This window comes from Dermacentor silvarum, chromosome 7 (assembly GCF_013339745.2).
Source record: "Dermacentor silvarum isolate Dsil-2018 chromosome 7, BIME_Dsil_1.4, whole genome shotgun sequence".
Lineage (NCBI taxonomy): Eukaryota > Metazoa > Arthropoda > Arachnida > Ixodida > Ixodidae > Dermacentor > Dermacentor silvarum.
In genome coordinates, this window is record NC_051160.1 from 118,950,355 (window position 1) to 118,970,247 (window position 19,893).

At 46.3% G+C, this 19,893-nt stretch overlaps 2 protein-coding genes across 2 annotated transcripts in view; one reads left to right on the top strand and one right to left on the bottom strand.

The window, feature by feature from the left end:
- LOC119459125 (deoxyribonuclease-2-alpha) overlaps nucleotides 1-2,380 on the top strand; it is a 64,519-nt gene extending 62,139 nt beyond the window's left edge. The window contains exon 7 of the mRNA XM_037720955.2: nucleotides 2,197-2,380. Within this exon, the coding sequence (XP_037576883.1) occupies nucleotides 2,197-2,316 (120 nt within the window). The 3' untranslated portion in view covers nucleotides 2,317-2,380. The remainder of the gene's footprint in view (nucleotides 1-2,196) is intronic.
- A 14,623-nt stretch (nucleotides 2,381-17,003) lies between these two features.
- The window catches only part of LOC119458388 (V-type proton ATPase subunit D), a 73,840-nt gene continuing 70,950 nt past the window's right edge, over nucleotides 17,004-19,893 (bottom strand). Inside the window, exon 7 of the mRNA XM_049671153.1 lies at nucleotides 17,004-17,175. Within this exon, the coding sequence (XP_049527110.1) occupies nucleotides 17,019-17,175 (157 nt within the window). The 3' untranslated portion in view covers nucleotides 17,004-17,018. The remainder of the gene's footprint in view (nucleotides 17,176-19,893) is intronic.

Genomic DNA, 19,893 nt, shown 5'->3' on the forward strand with positions numbered 1-19,893 from the left:
TATGAGAAAAGCTATTTGTTTAATTTTCCTGAAAAAAAAGAAAGACGACATATTTCTGTAATCTTGCAGAATTACAACTTAATTTCCAGCGAAGCTGTTTGGTTCGAGGGCTTTTAATAAGAATATCAGTTGCCGGAAATTAAATTACCTACATTATCATCTAGCCCGCATAAATGATTAGCCAGTTTGAAACCTGCCCGCATATAACGCTTTCGCGTACTAGTCAATATATATTTTTTACCAAGGCAGGAATTCATCCTCAGATATATTACGTGACAAGAATATAGTGCATAATGTTGTTCCGAAATTTCGTTAAATATGATCTCGGTGGCATTCATAATTTCCCCAGGCTGCGGGATAATTTCTGCGTTGTTCGTAAAACATACTTGTGAGGCTCCGGATGCTTTACATACATAATTTACTGCTAAAGTCGCCATTATTCCATGCAGTTTGAACATCGCCTACATATAACCTACCACTAAATTTAAACATGTTTTCTTGAATTATAGCTTTGAGGAATTTGTAACTGAATGAGCGCTGACGAATTTCATTCCTGTTCTCGTAAATAAACCGCACACTTCCGCATGATTTCGAGCCAACAAATGTCCCTTTTTCAGCATCCCGACAAATCCTCACTCTAAACCTTTATTTCGCACTGCTAGTGCATCCTTTAATCTTCTTTCTTTTTATCCCCTTTCTCCCCCCACATAGAGTAGCAAACCGAACTCGCTTCCTGTTGACCTCCTTACCTTTCCTCTGTCTTCTCTTCCTTGCCAGAACTAACCAATTTAAATTTTCATTCCTTCCCAGAACCACCGATAAATGAAATATCTTACATTTTGATCGACTCCGTTGAATCACTTGAAGCTTACGCTTGCGATGATATTTCCTAAGACAATTTAGTCAAGTTGCCGTTCTGTGCTGTTTTGTTTCCTAATTATTTCCTTCTCTTGTAATTGTATACTAGTGATCGTATTGTATTGTGTTCTTATATGTATGCCTTGCCCCTTCTGCTTGGGCCGCAAAGCCTGCCGTATTTTGTAAATAAATAAATAAATAAGCAAATAGCTTGATAAGCCAGAAAATAGGCACAAACGGAGGACGGGTGACAGCGCCGCTTTGATGTCGCCCCACTGGCTTCGCGAGGTGGCAGGGATCTTGACAGAATTTTATACGGATCTGACACGTTGCGGCATCTGGCGGTCATGCAGTTACATTTCGGCGGTTTCCCCGTCACATCGGCATTATTGGGAAATGAACGACCGTACGAATTGTCAAAAATTGTAGGCGAATCTTTAGAAAAATGCGCCATTTGGCTGTTCGGGCACGAGGTTAACAACCCATTGGGAAAGCTCTCTACGCGGTCACCCACGGCGTGCTTCGAGGAAGAGGCTGAAAGATCAATTTTGTACGCCGTGGACCATGGAATGAAGTTGCAATGTACGCGTGAATTGAATTGAAACACGTTTATTGCAAAAGGAAAGCGTTAGGGAAGCAGGTGGGTGTTAGCCCCTAGACCAGAGCTCCACTGGCCTCAGCAGCCCGTCGTGCTTGGTCGAGGAGCGCCACTTGGGCCTCCTCTTCCTCGCTGCATGGCAAGCCAGGTCTCCCAATCTCTGACTTTTTGCGCCGGAATCTGAGGCGTATAAATTTTGGGTGGCCCGAGATCGGATTCCCAAGTAATGTGGGCGAGGGTTTCTCGTCTTTCGCCTTGGTGCGGCCTACACTCACCGTAATAATAATTATTCTATGTCCACAGAGGGACGAATGCCTGTTCCAGAGATCTCCAATCACCCCTGTCTTGCGCTAGCTGACCCCGTCTTACGCCTGCAAGTTCTCTAATTTAATGAGCAGGCCTCTCCTTTATAGTCAGTCGTTTATCGTGCGGCACAAACACGTGTAATATGAAGCCCCTATGACATGTATGCAATATCTGGGTCAGCTCTGTCGCTTTGTTTATAGAGCGGCACAACTGACCATTGGGAAGCGCCAACTTCCCGGCAGAGCTATGTACAAACAGCTACAGGAGGTACCGGTATGCTAGTGCAGAATAACAGAATAATGAACGTCCAGTACGACATACCATTGTCTGTAACATCCGACCTGCATGCCTACACACGCCCCTCTGGCTTTGCGCACAAAAACATTTGACCACTTTGCCAATGAAGTGTTTTCTTTCTCACATTCTCTGCGCAGCAATCTCAACTGCGAAGAGGCGGCGAAACCCTGTGCTTCCGCAACGCCATGCTCCACGGTTTGCTCCTCAACAGCGTCGTCTCGCACGACACCTGTCCGCGGAACGCCGCGGCCGCTTGATTCGCAGCGACCAAACTTTACAAGACATCGTGCTGAGGAAAAGAAGAATAAAGGTTACGACTGACCCGGCTCAGCAATTCATTTTTCAGTTGCCCGCCGCAAAGTAATCTATAGGGGATTGTCAGCGTGGATACTTCTCGCGACTTACCACAGACGTGCTTAACTCATTGCTAGTTCTCCAAGCTAATGGATGAATTTTATTGAAGTGCAGTGTGGCACGTAGACGTTTTGACTGCTTTATTCGTGGGGTTTAACGTCCCAAACCAACACTGGAGCCATGATTGACGCCGTTGTGGACAACGTTTAAAGAACTTTATAGAATGTTGTTTGTGGAGGGCTCCGGAGTAATTTTGACCACCTGGAGTTCTTTACCGTGTACCTAGATCTAAGTACACGAGAATTATGTTTTACAGCGAAGCTGTTAAGGGCTCACTCTTCGACGGTCGCGTCCGGCAATAGAAAAAAACTCTCATTGGCCGTATGCTGTATGTACGAGTGAAAGCGCGCGACGGCGAGGGACGCGCGCTTTCACGGGGAGCGAAAGCACCGCGGAGAGCAGACGCGACTTTGCAGTGGAAGGGGAGCGGTGGGCGAGGAGGGCATCAAGACACCCTAGACTGTGCGTGTGCGTGCGCTGCATTCACACATTCCAACTTTTCGTTGTGCTTTTCTTCCCCGCAGTGGAGTGCTGCCAGAAAGTTCCAGACAGTTCTGTTGACACACTTACCCCCGTATTCAGAAATGCAACTTGAAACCTATGCTTGACTTGATTTAAATGACGCGTGGCGTGAACGTGCCCAAGACGCTCATTGCATAGCCTTCGACGCGTTCACGATAGGCGTCATTTAGATCAAGTCAAGCATGCGCTCCAAGGTGCATTTCTGCAAAGGGGGGTTAAGGTCACGCTTGTGCGCCAAGTTCGGCCTTCATTTTCTTTATATTTATGCATTAGTGAAAAACATCCGGGTTCATGCATTTACCATAACAGCAGCAACGACAGCAAGATTACCCCATATAACTTTGAAGTTCACTCGTTTCGCGACAGCCTCGATGACTGAATGGGAAGGGCATCCAAGTTCTACCAATTCTCCGCCTCCTCTCTCTACTCTCTTTCCGGACTATATATATATATATATATATATATATATATATATATATATATATATACCCTTAATTTACAATTTTCCATTTCTCTCTTTATGGCGAAGGCAATTAGGTCGACACTCCAGGCAAACTTTCGCTGTTGTCGTCGCCATGATGCTCCTTATTCAATCCAAAAGCCATATACATGAGCGACCCATACACTACGGGTGCGGGAAATCACACGAAACAGTGAGCCGAAAGGGATGGCAGCTTGATGGGCATTATCTTCCCACGCGCTCAATATAGATTCGCGTTAATTGTAGGTCACGTAATCAAACGCGAATGGGAAGAAGAGCACGCGTCTTCTCCTCTAGCCCTGTCGTAGCTGTGAATGACTGTGCGCGGCTGATGCTTATATGGCCCACGTGCCATATCTGATTGTTGGTAATCATTGGTGGGTCCAATGATAAAGGGCGAGCAGGGATGGCTGCGAACTTCATGCGCGCTGTCTTCCTTGCCGGGCTGTCTTTCCGCGCCCCTAGTGTAGCAGAGTTAAGAGACAGAGGTCATTGCAGATCACTGACAGTGAGAGGCCGAGTAGTGGGCATAAAAATAGGCAGATAATGATGATTAATCTAATTTTCAGAGTTGCGGTGAATCACGCGGCTGTACGAACCGTTCGCCTCCGCTGCCGGCGTTCTTCATAATGCTTGCGCTGTGAAAGCGAGTGCTCGAGGTCATCCAGTGAGGTATTTACAAGTTTACATGGTCCGTCCGTTACACTATACTATTTTAATTTTAGGTGAATGTTTACTACCATATATATATATATGGCCACTATGACTAACGTATAGACTCGTGTAAGGGCCGCACTTTTCTGTTGCGATTTTGACGGGCCTTTCATGGGACCGGACCATTTGACCAAATTTTTCCAACTACGAGTATGAAATCCGCCGTAAACTTCCGCGATCGCCTCCTCTCGACATCCAGTAGCGACGTGCGAAAGTACGCTGCGCGCGACAATTCGCTGTTGAGCCCGATCAGAATCGGCGCACGGAACGCGATTGCTTCTCGGTTGGATGTCTTTTTTTTTTTAATATTGACTGTCAAGTCGGGGGTGCGGCGCTTATATGGGTGCGATCCTTACACGGACTTACACGGTAAGAATCTTCCTTCGTGTAATTGTCTTCTACTTCGCTATCACTAATACTGCTTCGCCTTCCCTCAGCTAAACTGCACTCCTTTTTTTAGTACTTTTAGTCCGCGTATAAGCGATGCTGCACATGACTTCTAGACTTCTACTTATTCTAATTTTGAGTGAATCCGGCTTGGCATTATTTCGGTTACTGAGTGAATTCTATATACAAGGTGTTTCAGCGAACACTTTCAAAAATTTTTAAAGGTTGCCTGTGGCAGATAGTACAATTCTAGTTCATGAGCTCGTCTACTCGAAGAGGCGGACATTACTTACACGAAAAAATTTAATGCATAATCGACTAATTAAAAAATTAACCAATTAAGTTTTTAGCTAATTACCTTATGGCCCATGTTGCAATTTACAAATTCTAGCCGTGGAGTTCGGTCGGATACGCTTAGAGCTAATTCTCAGGCTGACACCAGTGTCGAGATATTCTCTACCTTTGCGGAGAAATGAATTGGCGTGCCAGTCACTTTCTTAACAACACGTCGTTTTATGCATCGGAGCACAAAAGTATGAATAGATATATAAATTATGGGGTTTTACGTGGCAAAAGCACGATTTGATTACGAGGCACGCCGTAGTGGAGGACTCTGGACTAATTTAGCCCACCTGGGGTTCTTTAACGCACACCTAAATCTAAGTATACGGGTGTTCTAGCATTTCGCCCCATCGAAATGCAGCCGCCATGGCCGCGCTTTGATCCCGCGACCTCATGCTTAGGAGTCCAACACCATAGCCACTAAGCAACCACGGCGGGTAAGCACAAAAGTAACTGGAACGCCAATGCATTTCTCCGCAATGTTCGGGAATTAATATCTCGAAACTGGTGCCATCCTGAGAATTAGTTCCTAGTCTATCCGCCTTGCGAACTCCACGGCTAGAATTTGTAAATTGCAACATGGGCCATAATATGTTAAAAACCTAATTGGACAATTTTGTTAATTAGTCGATTATGCATTTCAAATTTTTGTGCAAGTAATGTCCACCTCTTCGAGTAGACCAGCTCATGAACTAGAATTGTGCTATCTGCTGCAGGCAACCTTTAAAAATTATTTGAAAGCGTTTGCTGAAACACCGCGTATTTATGGCATCTGCATGCAAGAGGCGATGTTTCCATCCCTAATGCGTAAATGTTGTAAATAATTAGCAGAGCTTTTTTTCTTTTTTGTCGCCAGTCGTTAGCATTGCCTACTGGAAAGAGAATCAATATTGAGACAAATATCACTCACGTGCGAAGTTTCACATGCCGTTGATACAAGACTCGGCCGAAGGGGTCACTGAAGTCTGCAGTTTTTTTGTTTTTTTTTAAAGGTCAGAAAAGCACGCAAAGTAATTTGACGCGAGGTGAACATACATCAACATATTCATTATCTAGGCATAGGTTATCCATTTAGTTGGCTACCTCGTTCTATTTCAAAAATATAATAAACTTTGTCCTGTGTATATATTTAAATATATGATGTCTGTGCTTGGTGTTCTCAGCGGTAATCTAAAAAAAAAGTTTTGAAGAGAGGAAACACGGATGAGGTAGCGCCGCCGCTGGTGCTTCTATTGCGCATGACCTCTTATTGTCAGGATTTGCCGAAATAAAGCGAAAGTATAAACTAAAAACTGCAGGCTCCTATAAGGCCTGCAGTATGTTTTAAATTAATAAAATAAAATAAATAAAATCATGCACGTCCACGCCAACAATGATGCCGTACGGCATCATCATCACCTTTTCACTTTTGTTGTGGCTAAAAGCTTACGTAAGCTTTTAGTCACAACAAAAGTGAAAAGGTAGAGGCAGCGCATAAGAATCCTCAAATTATGTGGGTAAAAGAACTCCGGCAATGACACGTTAGGGGCGGGGGAGAAGGCTACGGGTCGCTGGGGGGGGGGGGGGGGGGGCTCTGTTTCCCCGGAAAATCTCAGGAGGGCTCGAGCACCGAAGCCCCCGCCACTACAACACCCCCCCCCCCCCCCCCCCCCCAACGTAGTCGGTGCCTATGAATATTGCTCATTCCTTGTCTTGCATTCTTGACAATGTTAGTCCACGGAATTTTGGGAATGGCAGCCCACAAACCAATGTCATGAAACAAAACACCGACAGCGCATGCCTTTTATGCTAAATGTTCTCAAACCGAAATATTAAAACTGCGAAACAACAAATACCTTAAAATGATGTCGTTTTTGGGCGCGGCTGTGCACTACCTCAGGGATTGGCTTACGCAAGAGGGTGGCGATATGGGCTTGTTGGCAGGTCATCATGGAATGCTATCTGGATAGCGCAGCAAAACACGGACACCAGAATAAACGACAGACAGATACCAGCGCTATCAACAACATTTTAATTCCACCTAATTTTTACCTCAGCATGCAGATGTTTGATGAATATGAACCGTGCCTCGCAAGGAATCTTTTGCGGGGCACCTGCACTTAGCTGATCAGGTCACCGAGTTCCTTTGGCAACCTCAACTAAGGCTACGATGGGCCCACATGAACAATGATCGACAGAACACTACCAGTGACGTCCACGTTACAGGTTTCAGCCTTCCCAACAGTGTGCGGAAAGTTATTGGTCTTGGTCCGAATTGAATAAGCTAGTCTGTCGAATGGCGGCAGTTACAGACGAGAACTTATCCGAATCTGGCGGTCTCACAACTCATTTACCCAGTGATATTATGCAAGACAGATAAATGCAAAAACTGTGGTTCTAGAGCCAATCTGGAACATGTGCTATGGGAATGTCGAGGCATAACAAACAATAATAGGGATGCAGCCTCTCGCGACCGCCTCCGCGCGCGCTGGGAGACAGTGTTGCTCAGCTCTGTCCTTGAAGATCAACTTTGGGTTGTCCAGCAGGCCGAGGAAGCCCCTAGGACTCAAATGTTCCTGGCCGTCACCTAGGCGGGACCTTTTGCCCGTCCCAAAAACTCGCAGGACCTTTCAATAAAGTTCTTTGACTGACTGACCAGCAGGACTAAACCGGAGCTTCTGTCCATAGTACACCAAGTGTCCAAAAGAGCTCCGGAAGAAGACGGTGTGAGGATGAACTCGGAAGGCTTCGACGCCCTGCTACGATGCAACCTGCAACCTTCTAAGCTGCGTAAAACGCGTAGTCTTACCTGAAGAGTAATTCATTGTGTGTCATACGGGCCGACAGAGAGGACGGTTGTGCGATTTTTTCCTGTAATTGTTCCTCTGAAAAAGCTGGTCAAGCAATTTCCGCAGTGTTCAATGAGCGCAAGGATGTGTCACTTACGAAAGTAGCAGCGAGAGCAAGTGCAATTTGCAGAAAGTTGAATCACGATAAGCTAAGAAAAAGTATAGTGAAATCAGATAAGAAGTTCCTAGATGTATTTTTAGTGGTAAGATACACAAGGAGGGTGTTCCTTTTCGGTTTATAATTTCCGAAGGGGCCGATGGCAGAAGCAAGCTGCCATGTACCTACTTTCAAAGCTGAGCGCTCTAGAGATAGATGACCCGTTCCTCGTAGAATGTTCTGACGAAGTCCTTGATTTTGTTTGGTGTCACGCCAAAAATGGCTTCAAGGCCATCTTAGCTAAAGTCAAAGCATTGTATTACTCCATCCCGCACAACGGCATTCTTCAATGTGTCGAGGATTGTATTGACATGTAAGGCGCCATAAGGTTTTCACAGAAGCAGGCGTTTCAGTAGAAGGGTCTTTATAGACAGTTTTAGTTTAGTGTACGCTATACCATTGCGCACGCTATAAAATAGCGGGTCTTCACTGCGCATGCGCAGAACGCTATCCGACCCATAGCGTATAGCGTACGCACGCTATTTCTCAGATTTAGTGTTACCGTCTTTGCGTGGCTTGCGTAGTTTACGTAAACATGGCGGCGGTACCCGCTGCCCGCTTCGAATTCAATTTGGCGTGGCTTTTGTAGAATTCGCTTCGTGCGTAGCAAATGAGTGCGAAAACGGCTTTCGCTTAGTCTCAGGCCGCTTCGACAACAGTGTATTATGGATAACCTTGTGGAGTTTTCGAGATCGCTTCTCGTTTAACGACACGAAGCCTAACGAGGGAAACCTTCGATAAAGCCCCTATATAAAAAAGTAGCGACACTCTCCTCCTCCACCTTCCCTCCTCCTCGATTCTCCTCTTTCGCGCTCGCTCCTCGACCGTGGCGCCGCCTACACCGCTCGAGCGTAGCAGACGACCTTTCGCAGAGTGAATGCGCGCTTGCAAGGCGGTGCGTTTGAGCGTTTGCGTTTGCTTTCTAGCTTCGAGTAACTTCGTGTACAGCATAGAATTTCTGTAAGGAGGGTTATATAAATTTAGTGACGGCAGGTTTTCGTTTATTCCTGGTTTGAAAACTTCTTTTAAGTACCTGAACGAGCGCCAACGCCGTACCATGACGACTCCGAATGTATCGCGTGCGCTACAATTAGGTACGTAACATTTGTCAAGCGTGTGTCGCAAGATCTTGTTGCGAATTGGTGTAAATAATAAGTTTGTGATCGAATGTCAACATCTTGGCCTCCAGCAAGCCCTCGGTAACCTAAATAATCCGCACCGTCCATACCATGTGAATTCGCGACGAGTATCAGCTATGACGCAAAAAGGCTGGCAGAGGGCACAAACAACCGCTGCTCTGAAGGTTCGATAGGGCATTACAAGATACAAAGCGGTCAACATGCGCGCTTGCCAATATTCTAAGCACGCGCGAAGGCTCGCGTGCCCGCGCATGCAAGCCTGTAGGCGTACAAAACGATTAAGCGCGCCGAATACTCGTCCAAATACACCAAAGTACACGTACTCGCAACTTACCTCGCATAGTCGTGTGGAGGGTGTTGGTCTGAAGTTCTTCCTGCCAATTCGATGAATCCACGTCTTTCTTCTTAACCCGTCGCGCTTACCGGACGGTATCGAGGAGAGTCGCTTGCCTTTGGTAGAAGTATTTTGACATCCAAAGGCGCAGCAAGCCATGGTTATGGAAAATGCCTTGAAGCGACGTCGCACTTGCCACAAAACTTAGTTTAACGCATTCTCAAACTTAAACAACAAGGAAGAGCAACGGTACCAACGTGCGCTCCTCGCCAGTCGGTAGACGCTTATCAAGCGAAAATGGCGACGGAGCGTGATCGTAAACAAACGCAGCCAGCGTCCGGCGGCTCGGCGGTCCACGTGATGCCATTAGGCCAATACCAACGCGGCGTCGGCCTCGGACAGGGTGTGCGAGGAGGCGGCGGCATTCTTCAAAGCGTGACGCTACTTTTTTATATAGGGGCTTTAACCGATGATGATGATTTATTGGCATCCCCTTTGAAACGGGGTGGCGACAAATAGTCACCTAGCCTGCTTGATTTAATCAGGTATACTACACATGTTCTTTATCTCGCATTTTTGTATACCTTTTTCAAAAATTTAGCTTGTACCACTGCCTATGATTTTAAGAGATCAGGTCGTATCCATCTTTTCCCTGCTTTTTTTCCACCAGTACTCTAATCGTCTCTTGCTGATCTCTACGGCTGATCTGTTTATGTTTCCTTCCACTTTAAACCCAAGCGCTTCTGGGAGTTGCACGTTACCTACGGTTCTCGCTGGGTGGATCCCGTCGCATTCCATTAGGATGTGCTGAGTGGTCTCTGGATCTTTACTGCAGCATACACATGTCTCATCTAGTTCCGAATATTTGTTCCGATATGTTTTCGTCCTTAGGCAACCGGCTCGAGCCTCAAATAGCAAGGCACTGCCCTTTGTGTTATCGTACAGATTTTCCCTTCTAATTTCTTTCTTCTCATTCTTGTAAATCTCCATTGTCCTTTTCGTTTCCATTCTTTGCATCCAATTCACGGTCTCTATTTCTCTCACTTTCTTTCTGATGACCCCTGGTTGTCTATTTACAGTTTCGATTATCCTGTACTTGGTTGCCAACTTCCTTGACCTCTTCCTCCATTCTGTGTCCACGCTTTTCATGTAGAGATACTTGTGCACTTTAGCCGCCCATTTATTTTCATCCATGTTCCTGAGCCTTTCTTCAAAACTAATTTTGCTTTGTGCTTCTCTGACTTCAAAAGAGGCCCAACCCATGTCTCCATGCACTGCCTCATTTGTCGTATTACCGTGTGCTCCCAAAGCCAACCGGCCTACTGATCTTTGGTTAACTTCTAAACCCGCCAATATATCCGATTTTAAGCATATAATGGCATTTGCGAATGTTAGCGCTGGCACCATTACTCCTTTCCAGATTCCACGCACCACCTCATACTTATTGTGGCCCCACAGTGCTCTGTGTTTCATTAATGCTGCATTCCGCTTCCCCTTTATTTTCAGATTATCTTGGTGGTTGCTTGAGTAATTCTTTCCTTCGTTTATGTGTACGCCGAGGTACTTATATTGCTTCACTATGGGTATTACTTGCTGTTGAATTGACACCACGAAGTTACTCGTGTGTTCATTAAAGATCATAATCCCTGATTTCTCTGTGCTAAACTTAAGGCCTAGATTTGTCGCTGCGTTCCCACAGATATTCGCAAGTATCTGTAAATCTTTTTTATTGTCCGCTAGTAGCACAATGTCGTCTGCGTACATCAATCCAGGGACCTTCTGTTGCACCGTTTGTCCATTACGCATGTAGGATAAATCAAAACCTAATTCGCTGTTTTCCAGTCGTCTTTCTATGCCCTTGACGTAAAGCGTGAACAACAATGGTGACAGAGGGCATCCTTGCTTCAATCCTTGGTGAATTCCCACCATTTCATTTCCTTTTCGACCTTCCAATGCCACTTCTACTTGGTTGTCTCGATATATCTCCCTCAGCAGCTCCACGAAATCGTCATCTATGCCTTCATATTGAAGAATATCCCACAACAATTCCCTGTCTACGTTGTCATAAGCTCCTTTAATATCTAGAAATGCGACCCATAAAGGTCTTTTCTGAGCTACTGAAATCTCTATGCACTGAGTTAGTACAAACATATTGTCTTCTAAGCGTCTGCCTGGCCTGAACCCATTCTGTAGTTCCCCCAATACACCGTTTTCCTCCACCCACTTCGACAGTTCTAATTTTATGGCTTGCATTGCCATTCTATATATCACCGACGTTACTGTAACTGGCCTGTACGAGCTCGTCTTATCCTTATCTCCTTTGCCTTTGTAGATGAGATTCATCTTGCTTTCACGCCATCCAACGGGAATATTCTTTGTTGCCGTCACCTTCGAGATATGTCAGCGCCACCTGTCGGTGAAGTCGAGATAGGTGCGACGATGGCATATGGCCTCTGAGATCGGAAGATCTCGAAGGCCAACTAAAGCTGCAATAAACGTGCGCTGTTTAGCGTACGCTGCACTACAGCGTATAGCGTACGCTATTAGTTGCGTACGCTATACTAAAACTGTCTATTATCGCGTTTTTACCTTTATCAACTTTTGTCCATCAGTATAATAGGCCGCATCTGCAGAATACATTTTTGCACAAGGTCGCGTCTGGCTCCCGTCCTTTGCAATCTATATTTAGCGCAATTAGGTAGGCACATGTGTGAACGCCTCACGGTACTAACAATTTTTCAGGGAGCTCTTAGATTTTTCGTTTTTTTTTTTTAGTGTTTCTGGATTGCCCTAGTAAGAGTTTCCTAGAAAAATGTGCTATCTAACAATTTTTGTAGCGTTAGCTACACTGGCCTAGCCAAGCCCGTTTCGCGCGGCACATCAAGAGCCGTGCTGCGCATGCGCAAGGATCAGTGATGTCACACGGCTTGCGCACCGGAGCCACCGGAGCCGGCACCTCTCGCGCACTCCGCCGCCGCCGCGCGCGACTCACCGCCGCCGGTCTGCGCATTCCACAGGAGTGACGTCGTAGCCGTGGTAGACGCACTGGCGCCGGCGCGCGCTCGCTGTGCAATCGCCGTCTGACACTGCGCTGGAGCCGCTGCGCTTCTGACTGGCGTTTGCCAGTGTGGTATAGCCATGGAGAAGGAGAGCGCAAATGCTGCTCAACAGCGCAGAAGAACGGAGAAGTTTGACTCATAAGAATAATCTTAAGAATAAGCTAAGAATAATCAGCTGAACCTTTGCTAACGCTACGTATGTCCTGGCATAGCCGAGCTAAGCCACTGCAACTTTTTGTGAGTGTTTGAGGCCTCTTGAGGTGACTTTTGAAGTGCCTGCTGATATACACTACGGTTTCTTGACGTTCAGTTTATCTCCACTGATAGTACTTGCTGGACTTAGAGCTCACGAGCTAACAAACCTCTTCAATTTCATTAAGCCCATTCCAAGTTGGTGAAGAGGGGCATAACATGTGTTTCAAAAACGCCCGTAAAAAATCCTGTCCACACCTAATGATAAACAGTTTCCAGAAGCAGTCTGGCCGTCTTAAGGAGGCCGGGTATCTTAACCATGTGTTGGTGGCGGAAAGGCTTTCCATACAGGAACCATGGAAAAAATGCCCCCGTGAAAATGCGAGCTAGCGGCCATGACAAAAACCGCCCCGATTCCGCACATTCACCAGCTATCGCATAGTCTGGAAAAGATAGGAAGCCGACAATACGTGCGGGTTGTTTTTTTCAGCTCCGAAGACGCTAAGTACCTTGGGTAAAACCACTAACCCAGTGAGGACAAAAAAGTCTGTGTGTGATAAGAAACGCAGATTAGTTCGTCGGATGCGCCGTACGGATGGTCTATCGTACTCCGCCGTTCATGCGGTAAATGCTACATAAGCCAAACCGGAAGATGCATCAAAGAGCGCTTAAGAAAGCACAGAAACAAGGTACGAAGTGTAACAGGCGACGGTTTTCTTGCCTTTCATTGCAAAAGGTGTACTTACATGTCACCCTCTTTGTACAAGACACCGCTATTATAGACAGGGATAAGCGCGAGTGTATAAGATTAATAACAGAAACAGAGCAAATCCTCTCGGTCGCTGACCAATGTATCAGTACGTTTTGCGTTCCTGTCACGCAAACTGAAAACCATTAGGGATGTCATCGACTGCCCTGTTTCTCTCTCTGACTTGGACGTTGTCCATGGAGTGGCTAGTTTCTGTTGCCGCAAGAAGAGCAAATTTGTTCGTAAGGCCCGCGAGGCCCGTCTACGCACTAGTCAAATTTGTCGTTCTGGTAACTCTGAGTCTGTTCTTCGTCTTTCTGGGGTTTTTCGTGCCAAAACCAGTCCTGATTCTGAGGCACGCTGTAGTGAAGGGCTCCAGATTAATTTTGCATTGCACGTTAACCACCACTTGGCTTTTGAGAACAACCGCTTGTTTTCATAAGCGCTAGCTCTTTACAAAGAGCTGGCAGTTTCTCAGGACGGATAATTGCCAGATTAAGGCTCGTCAGACAAACCGTCACTCTCTGCGAAGGAACTGAATTACTTACGCATACCATGAAAGCTGACCGCATTTGCACTGTATCATTTAGGTTTTTTATTGCAATACCAATTATATGGACACTCCTAGCGGATTTCTGCCGTCGGCGTTGCCGTCGCCATGAGGTTCCGTATGGAGTAAAACGGCGATGAAATCGTCGCCGCGCGCCGTTTTCTGTATGTGCGAGCGAAAGCGCGCGAGGGACGCGCACTTTCACGTGAAGCGAACGCACGGCGAAGAGCGAACGCGACTTCTTCCGTCGTGCGAAAGGCCGTGGGAGGACGGAAGGCTTAGGTGTTTTCTTGATGTACCGGTTTTAAGGTTGTTTACGTGCCGTCATTTACGTATATTCGAGGTTGATATCGCTGTGCACGTGACTTTTTGAAAGTGTTCAGTACGCCCGATCGCGGATTAAAATCTCGTTGTTGATGGTTGGCGCTTGTCTCCGTCTGTCGTTTCTTCTTGTGTCCGTGTTCTGCTGCGTTGTCCAGATACCATTCCAAGCAAGAGGCCGCGTTTCCACCAGAAAGCTCACCTTCGTGCGTATACCATTTGCCGCCAGCGTTTCCTGGTAAACATTACAGTTACATAAGCTGCAGTTGCCGGGAAGCATGAGAAGCAGTCAGGGATCTTTGAATGCTATCGCGTTCGTCCACCAAGTTTTATTAACTCCTATCCCCCCACTATACCGTAGACAACAACAGCAGTAGAAAAATCGAAGAGGCAATTGAAGCTTCGCATGAAAAAGTTTTATTCAATAATCTGAATACACTAAGCCGATGTTGCGCGTACGATATGCTTCGACATCTATATGTTTCGTGGTGAGCTCATATTTGTCTGGTGGTGCTGCGTCTACTCACATGCTGCCGGTATCAATGCTGGTCCGTAGTATTGTTTGCCGCTGTCACATTTGCTGGTACCACTGCTGGTTCCGTGCTGTTTCTGCTTGTCGCCATTTCATTCACCTACATATACAATCATTATAACAGATGGTATCGTAATCTTACGCTATCGTTTCACGTTTGCAGACTAAACCACGTTGGTAGAATATCGCTTATGGTGCTGTGTGGCCTAGCACGATGTCGCGTGTTCGATTCCAGGGTCGCGCATGCCGCATTGCCACAGAAGCGCAGGGCAAAAACGCACTCATGTGTCGAGTGCAACACTAAAGTAAACGGCAATTTTTGTTAGATTGGTAAATTACACTTCTCATCAGTCTTACTGACAAGAGAGCATGGTTAAGGCCAGCAAACACGCAAAATTGAAAGACATTCTTCTTTCTGGGGTTTTACGTGCCAAAACCAGTTCCGATTATGAGGCACGCCGTAGTGGAGTGCTCCGGATTAATTTTGACCACCTGGGGTTCTTTAACGTGCAGTACAACGCAAGCACACGGGCGTTTTTGCATTTCTCCTCCATCGAAATGCGGCTGCCGCGGCCGGGACTCAATCCCGCGACCTTGTGCTCAGCAGGGCAACGCCTTAGCTGACTGAGCCACCCCGGCGGGTAAAAATAAAAACGATAAAAAAACGAAAGACAGATTTCAAGTTCCCGGGTTAGCTCCGAAAAATTCCGCTTGTTGATTAGATAAGCTGGTTTTCGTATTTACGCTGCGGCCTTCGCAATTTAACAAGTCACTAGCACGCCTTCGGGGCGGCCCCGCCTGTCACGGCGCTGGACGGCGCTGAGGGATGGCTTGCTGTCTTGTTTTATTACGATAAAAATTACACGTACGCTTGAGACGAATTTGCGCCGTTGCCGTCGTTGTTGTGCTGTCACGATATACACGCGCACGCGTGGCCTGCGCGTGGCTGGCTCACAGAGATGCTAAATGCGATTGGCTGCAAACGCGAAGTGGAGGCATCGTCACGCAGCGCTAAATTTGCTCTGCCGGAGCCAGAGTAGCGTTCTGGGGGCTAGGGGGGGGGGGGGGTGTATTCTTTAAGTGTCCACCTAGTGGACATGTCCATTTCGCCTGCTGCAGAAGTGCTGATTGGCGCTCCCTGTCTCTTTTTGGCCTGCCAATCAGAACTTCAGCAGGAGACGAAATGGAAACGTCCACTAGGTGGATTACTGCGGGAGCCACATACAGTAACACCCACAGGAGCCATATAACTCTAGTGGACACTTACAGAATACCCCCCTGGCTTCCGTTTCAGACACGAGCGCTGTGCAAACATGTCAGTAGGGTTCCTGCTGAGTAGCTGTCTGCAAACCTCACCATGGTGCATCATTGGTCTGAGCGGAACGGACTACCAACATCAAAGTTAATCCATATAATCCATTCGTGGGTCGCTGACGAACGCCGATGGCTTTTCTTCAGTCTCATATCGCGCGCATGATGAGATCCGACGCCTGAAACTCCATTGGCGGTGCTCATCATGCCAGCTGTCCGAGACGCCTTCAGCGCAACGCTAAAACTTGCTGTCCCTTTCAATGCTTCGCCTTCGAGCAAAAGTGCTTTATTTACGTCTTTTTTCTTCCTTTTTTTATGTATGAGCGCATGGTGGAACACACAATAGCTAGAATAGGCTCAGGCAAGCGAGTAAAAGGGTGTGTTGTGACGACTTCGCTGGTCCAGGCGGCTGACACGACCCGTCTTTCCCGGAATCACTACCCGCAACAGAAACCGCGACCATGTATCCGGCACAACACAGCCAAGCAGGCCGCCAACACCGCCAAGCTAGCGAAGTGAATGCTTCCGGAAACCGCGACCCGGGGTACCATTCCAACATTGTCAAATTCTGTATTTGGCGGCATTTGAGCCAATCAGAGAAGCCATAGCTAGCAGGCCTTTGGGACAATCAGAGCTGACCAGATCACAAATGCGACAATATGGCGGAATTTGAATAGCATCCCTAGTCTGTCTCTCCCTTCTCAGAAAAAGGGAGGCCCCACCTATGCGTCTTAACTTAGCTTTCACTGTTCATTTTATTGAGCTCACACACACTTCAAGGAACAAAAGAAAAATGTGAGAGAAAACAAAAAAGACTGAGACCACGCAGTTGATCGCCCAGATGCAGAGAGAAAAAGACCCCGTTTCGCAAATGAAGCTGGATTGGACAGGTTTTCCAGCGGGAGGGGATGCATCAGCGCGGACAGGATCAGGTGAAGAGGATGTCCTCGTCGCCGGAGTCGTCTTGGAGGATGTTACGCGGTTGATGATCCTGTGTCTCCAGTACACCTTTGGGCTGCAGCTTCGCCAACTCCTCCTCGCGGCGTGCCCTCAGAAACTTCTTCTTCTCCTGGACCTTCTTCAGCCTGCTCAACGCGCACGTCGCGGCCATCATGTCAGCGAGAATGAGAAGCATGTGCACTCTACGTTAAAAGAACAAAGAAAGAAATCCCTGTACTTAGATGGCACAGTAATGAGATTTCGTTCACCGAAGTATCGCTGCTCCTCATTGGCCATGCAAAGCGATGCCACGCGGTATCAACCCAACGGAACAAAGCGAAAAAACTACCTTAACTTCAAAAATTCCCGTGTTTCGCTTTTGATACGCTGCATGAGTCTGATGCCTCAAAATTCTGGTTTAGGCACTGGAAGCTTAGCGTAAGGTGCACAGAGGGTCTTTGATATTCTGGAGCGCGTGTCCAATAGTGGATAGTAGAGCAAACCTATCACTAAATAATTACTTACTATATTAATTAATACTTAACTCAAGATTTTACTGTTTTAATATACGACAGTCCATGACCAGAATAACGATGAACAAGTTATTCAAATTTTTCCCTTGATGTGAAATGGTATATGGGCTTTGTGGGCTTAAAGGGACGACACTTAAGAATATTACGAGAAAACACTTGTGAGCCAGTAAAGACGCAATGACAAAAAACTAGTGGCGACACCGACTTGAAGTGACCGCAACAGCAGCTTGCCGTGACGTCATTAATTTCAACGCCGTCTGCTCGGGCCCAGTTAAATTTTCATTGGTAAAAGTGGACGCCATTATATTTCAAGAGTCAATGGCTGAACTCTGCAAGTCTGAATAGCTTTTACTCAGCCACAGCGGCCAAAATGCGAAAAAAAGTACTTAAAATTGGTGACGTCAGACTGGCGTGCCGGGTCCTGACGTTTGGACGCGATATTAAAATTTTCATTCTGACATTCTTTTTCTTCTCATAATCGGTCTTTAGTGCCACGAAATCAACGAAAGTGGTTATCTAAGAATACATTGTCAATCTAAAGTGGTTTATTATTTCTCTTTGGTGTCCCTTAACATGCTGACTATATACATCAAGCCAACAGGTAATCAAGCCAAGGAATACCGTGTGGTAAATTAAAGCGATTCTGAGTGGGAGCACTTGCAATAAGCTTTTCATGTCGTGCCTCCTTTTTACAGCAAAGCTGTTAAGGGCTCAGTCTTCGATGGTCGCCTCCGGACGTAGAAAAGACTCTCATTGGCCATATGCTGTATGTGCGAGTCAAAGCGCAAGAGGGACTCGCGCTTTCACGGGGAGCGAACGCACGGCGGAGAGCAAACGCGCGCTCTGCGCCATGCTCCCTGAAGTACGACTTAACCACAACCTACAGACATGGTGGCGTCGGATGGTAGTTTGAATGTACGAGAAAACATAATTCTGTTACGAGGAAACTCAAACACAAACCCCTTTTCCAGCATTTCTACCACACCAACCCGGTGCGCTCGGGTAATTTACTTGCGAGAATGCTATCCAGATGGTGCTCGCATCCTCGGCAGATCAAATTGGGACTTCACCTGCCTAATGCGTTTTGGACAAGCGCGCGCGTCGGGGCAATAGCAAACAATTATTAAAATTTTAAAAAAGCTGCTAGGGCCTTCAGATTTGAATATAGGACGACTTATATCGCCCTTGGAAAACGTCTTCCCAAGAATTAATTTGTTTAAAAGTGAAGCCGACTTTAACGGGATCGGTGTAAGCTTGGTCTTTGTAAGCTGACTTTCCCACGTTCTGTCTTGTGGTGAAGCTCACTGAAACAAAAATGCGATGCGAACGGGGCATGATAACGTTATCGCGTTCCACTCTTAAAGGCGAAGCTTAAGCGTCCTCCAATTATTTTTTTTTTTAATTTTGAAAGATCGCCTGTGGCAGACAGCATGATTCTAGACCTTGAGCTGGATTATTCGAAGAGGCGGGCATTACTAGCACTCGAAATCGGAACGTATATTCAACTAATTAACAAAATTTTACAAATCAACTCCTTAATTACTTCGCAGCCCATATTACAATTTACGAATTGTAGCCGTTAAGCTAGCAGGAAGTAATCAACTTGAAATTAATTTCCAGGATAACATCAGTTTCCAGATATGATTTACCAAAGCGTGGGCCAAATACATGGGCGTTCCAGTTACTTTTGTGCTTCAATGCATAAAAGAGCGTTTTGGTAAAAAGGTAAGTGGAACAACGGTGCATTTTTACACGAGTTTGATGGCGCATATCTCCAGACTGGCGTTATTCTGGAATCTCATTCCAAATGGATACGCCCGATAATCTCACCGGCTACAATTCGTAAATTGCAATATGTGTCAATTGCAGAAAGTTAATTAGTGAATTTTGTTAATTAGTTGACTAAGTGTTTCGAATTCTCGTGCAAGTAATGTCTGACTCTGAAAAATTGAGTCACATTAGCATACGCCAAAGAGGGTGAAGGCGAAAGCCTGCGCATTCATTAAGAAAGCCGGAGACATTCATTAAATTACTTGATATTCTCATTCGATGCGTTGTTACTTCTCATTACTTGTTTTCCTCCCACCAAAGGTTGTGGGATCAAGTGCCCTAATTGATATGCTACCTTAACTGTGCCTTGATTAAGTTCGCCCTAATGAGCACCGATGGTCATGGGTCCGACCCCCACAAAAGGTCGTGGGTTTAAGTGCCTTAATTAACAGTTCCAGTGCCGTAATTACCTTCGCCTTAACACCAAAGGTCGTTGGTTCGACTCCCATATAAGCTCGGGCGTTCGAATGCCTAAATTCACTCTATCTTGGCCTTTATTTT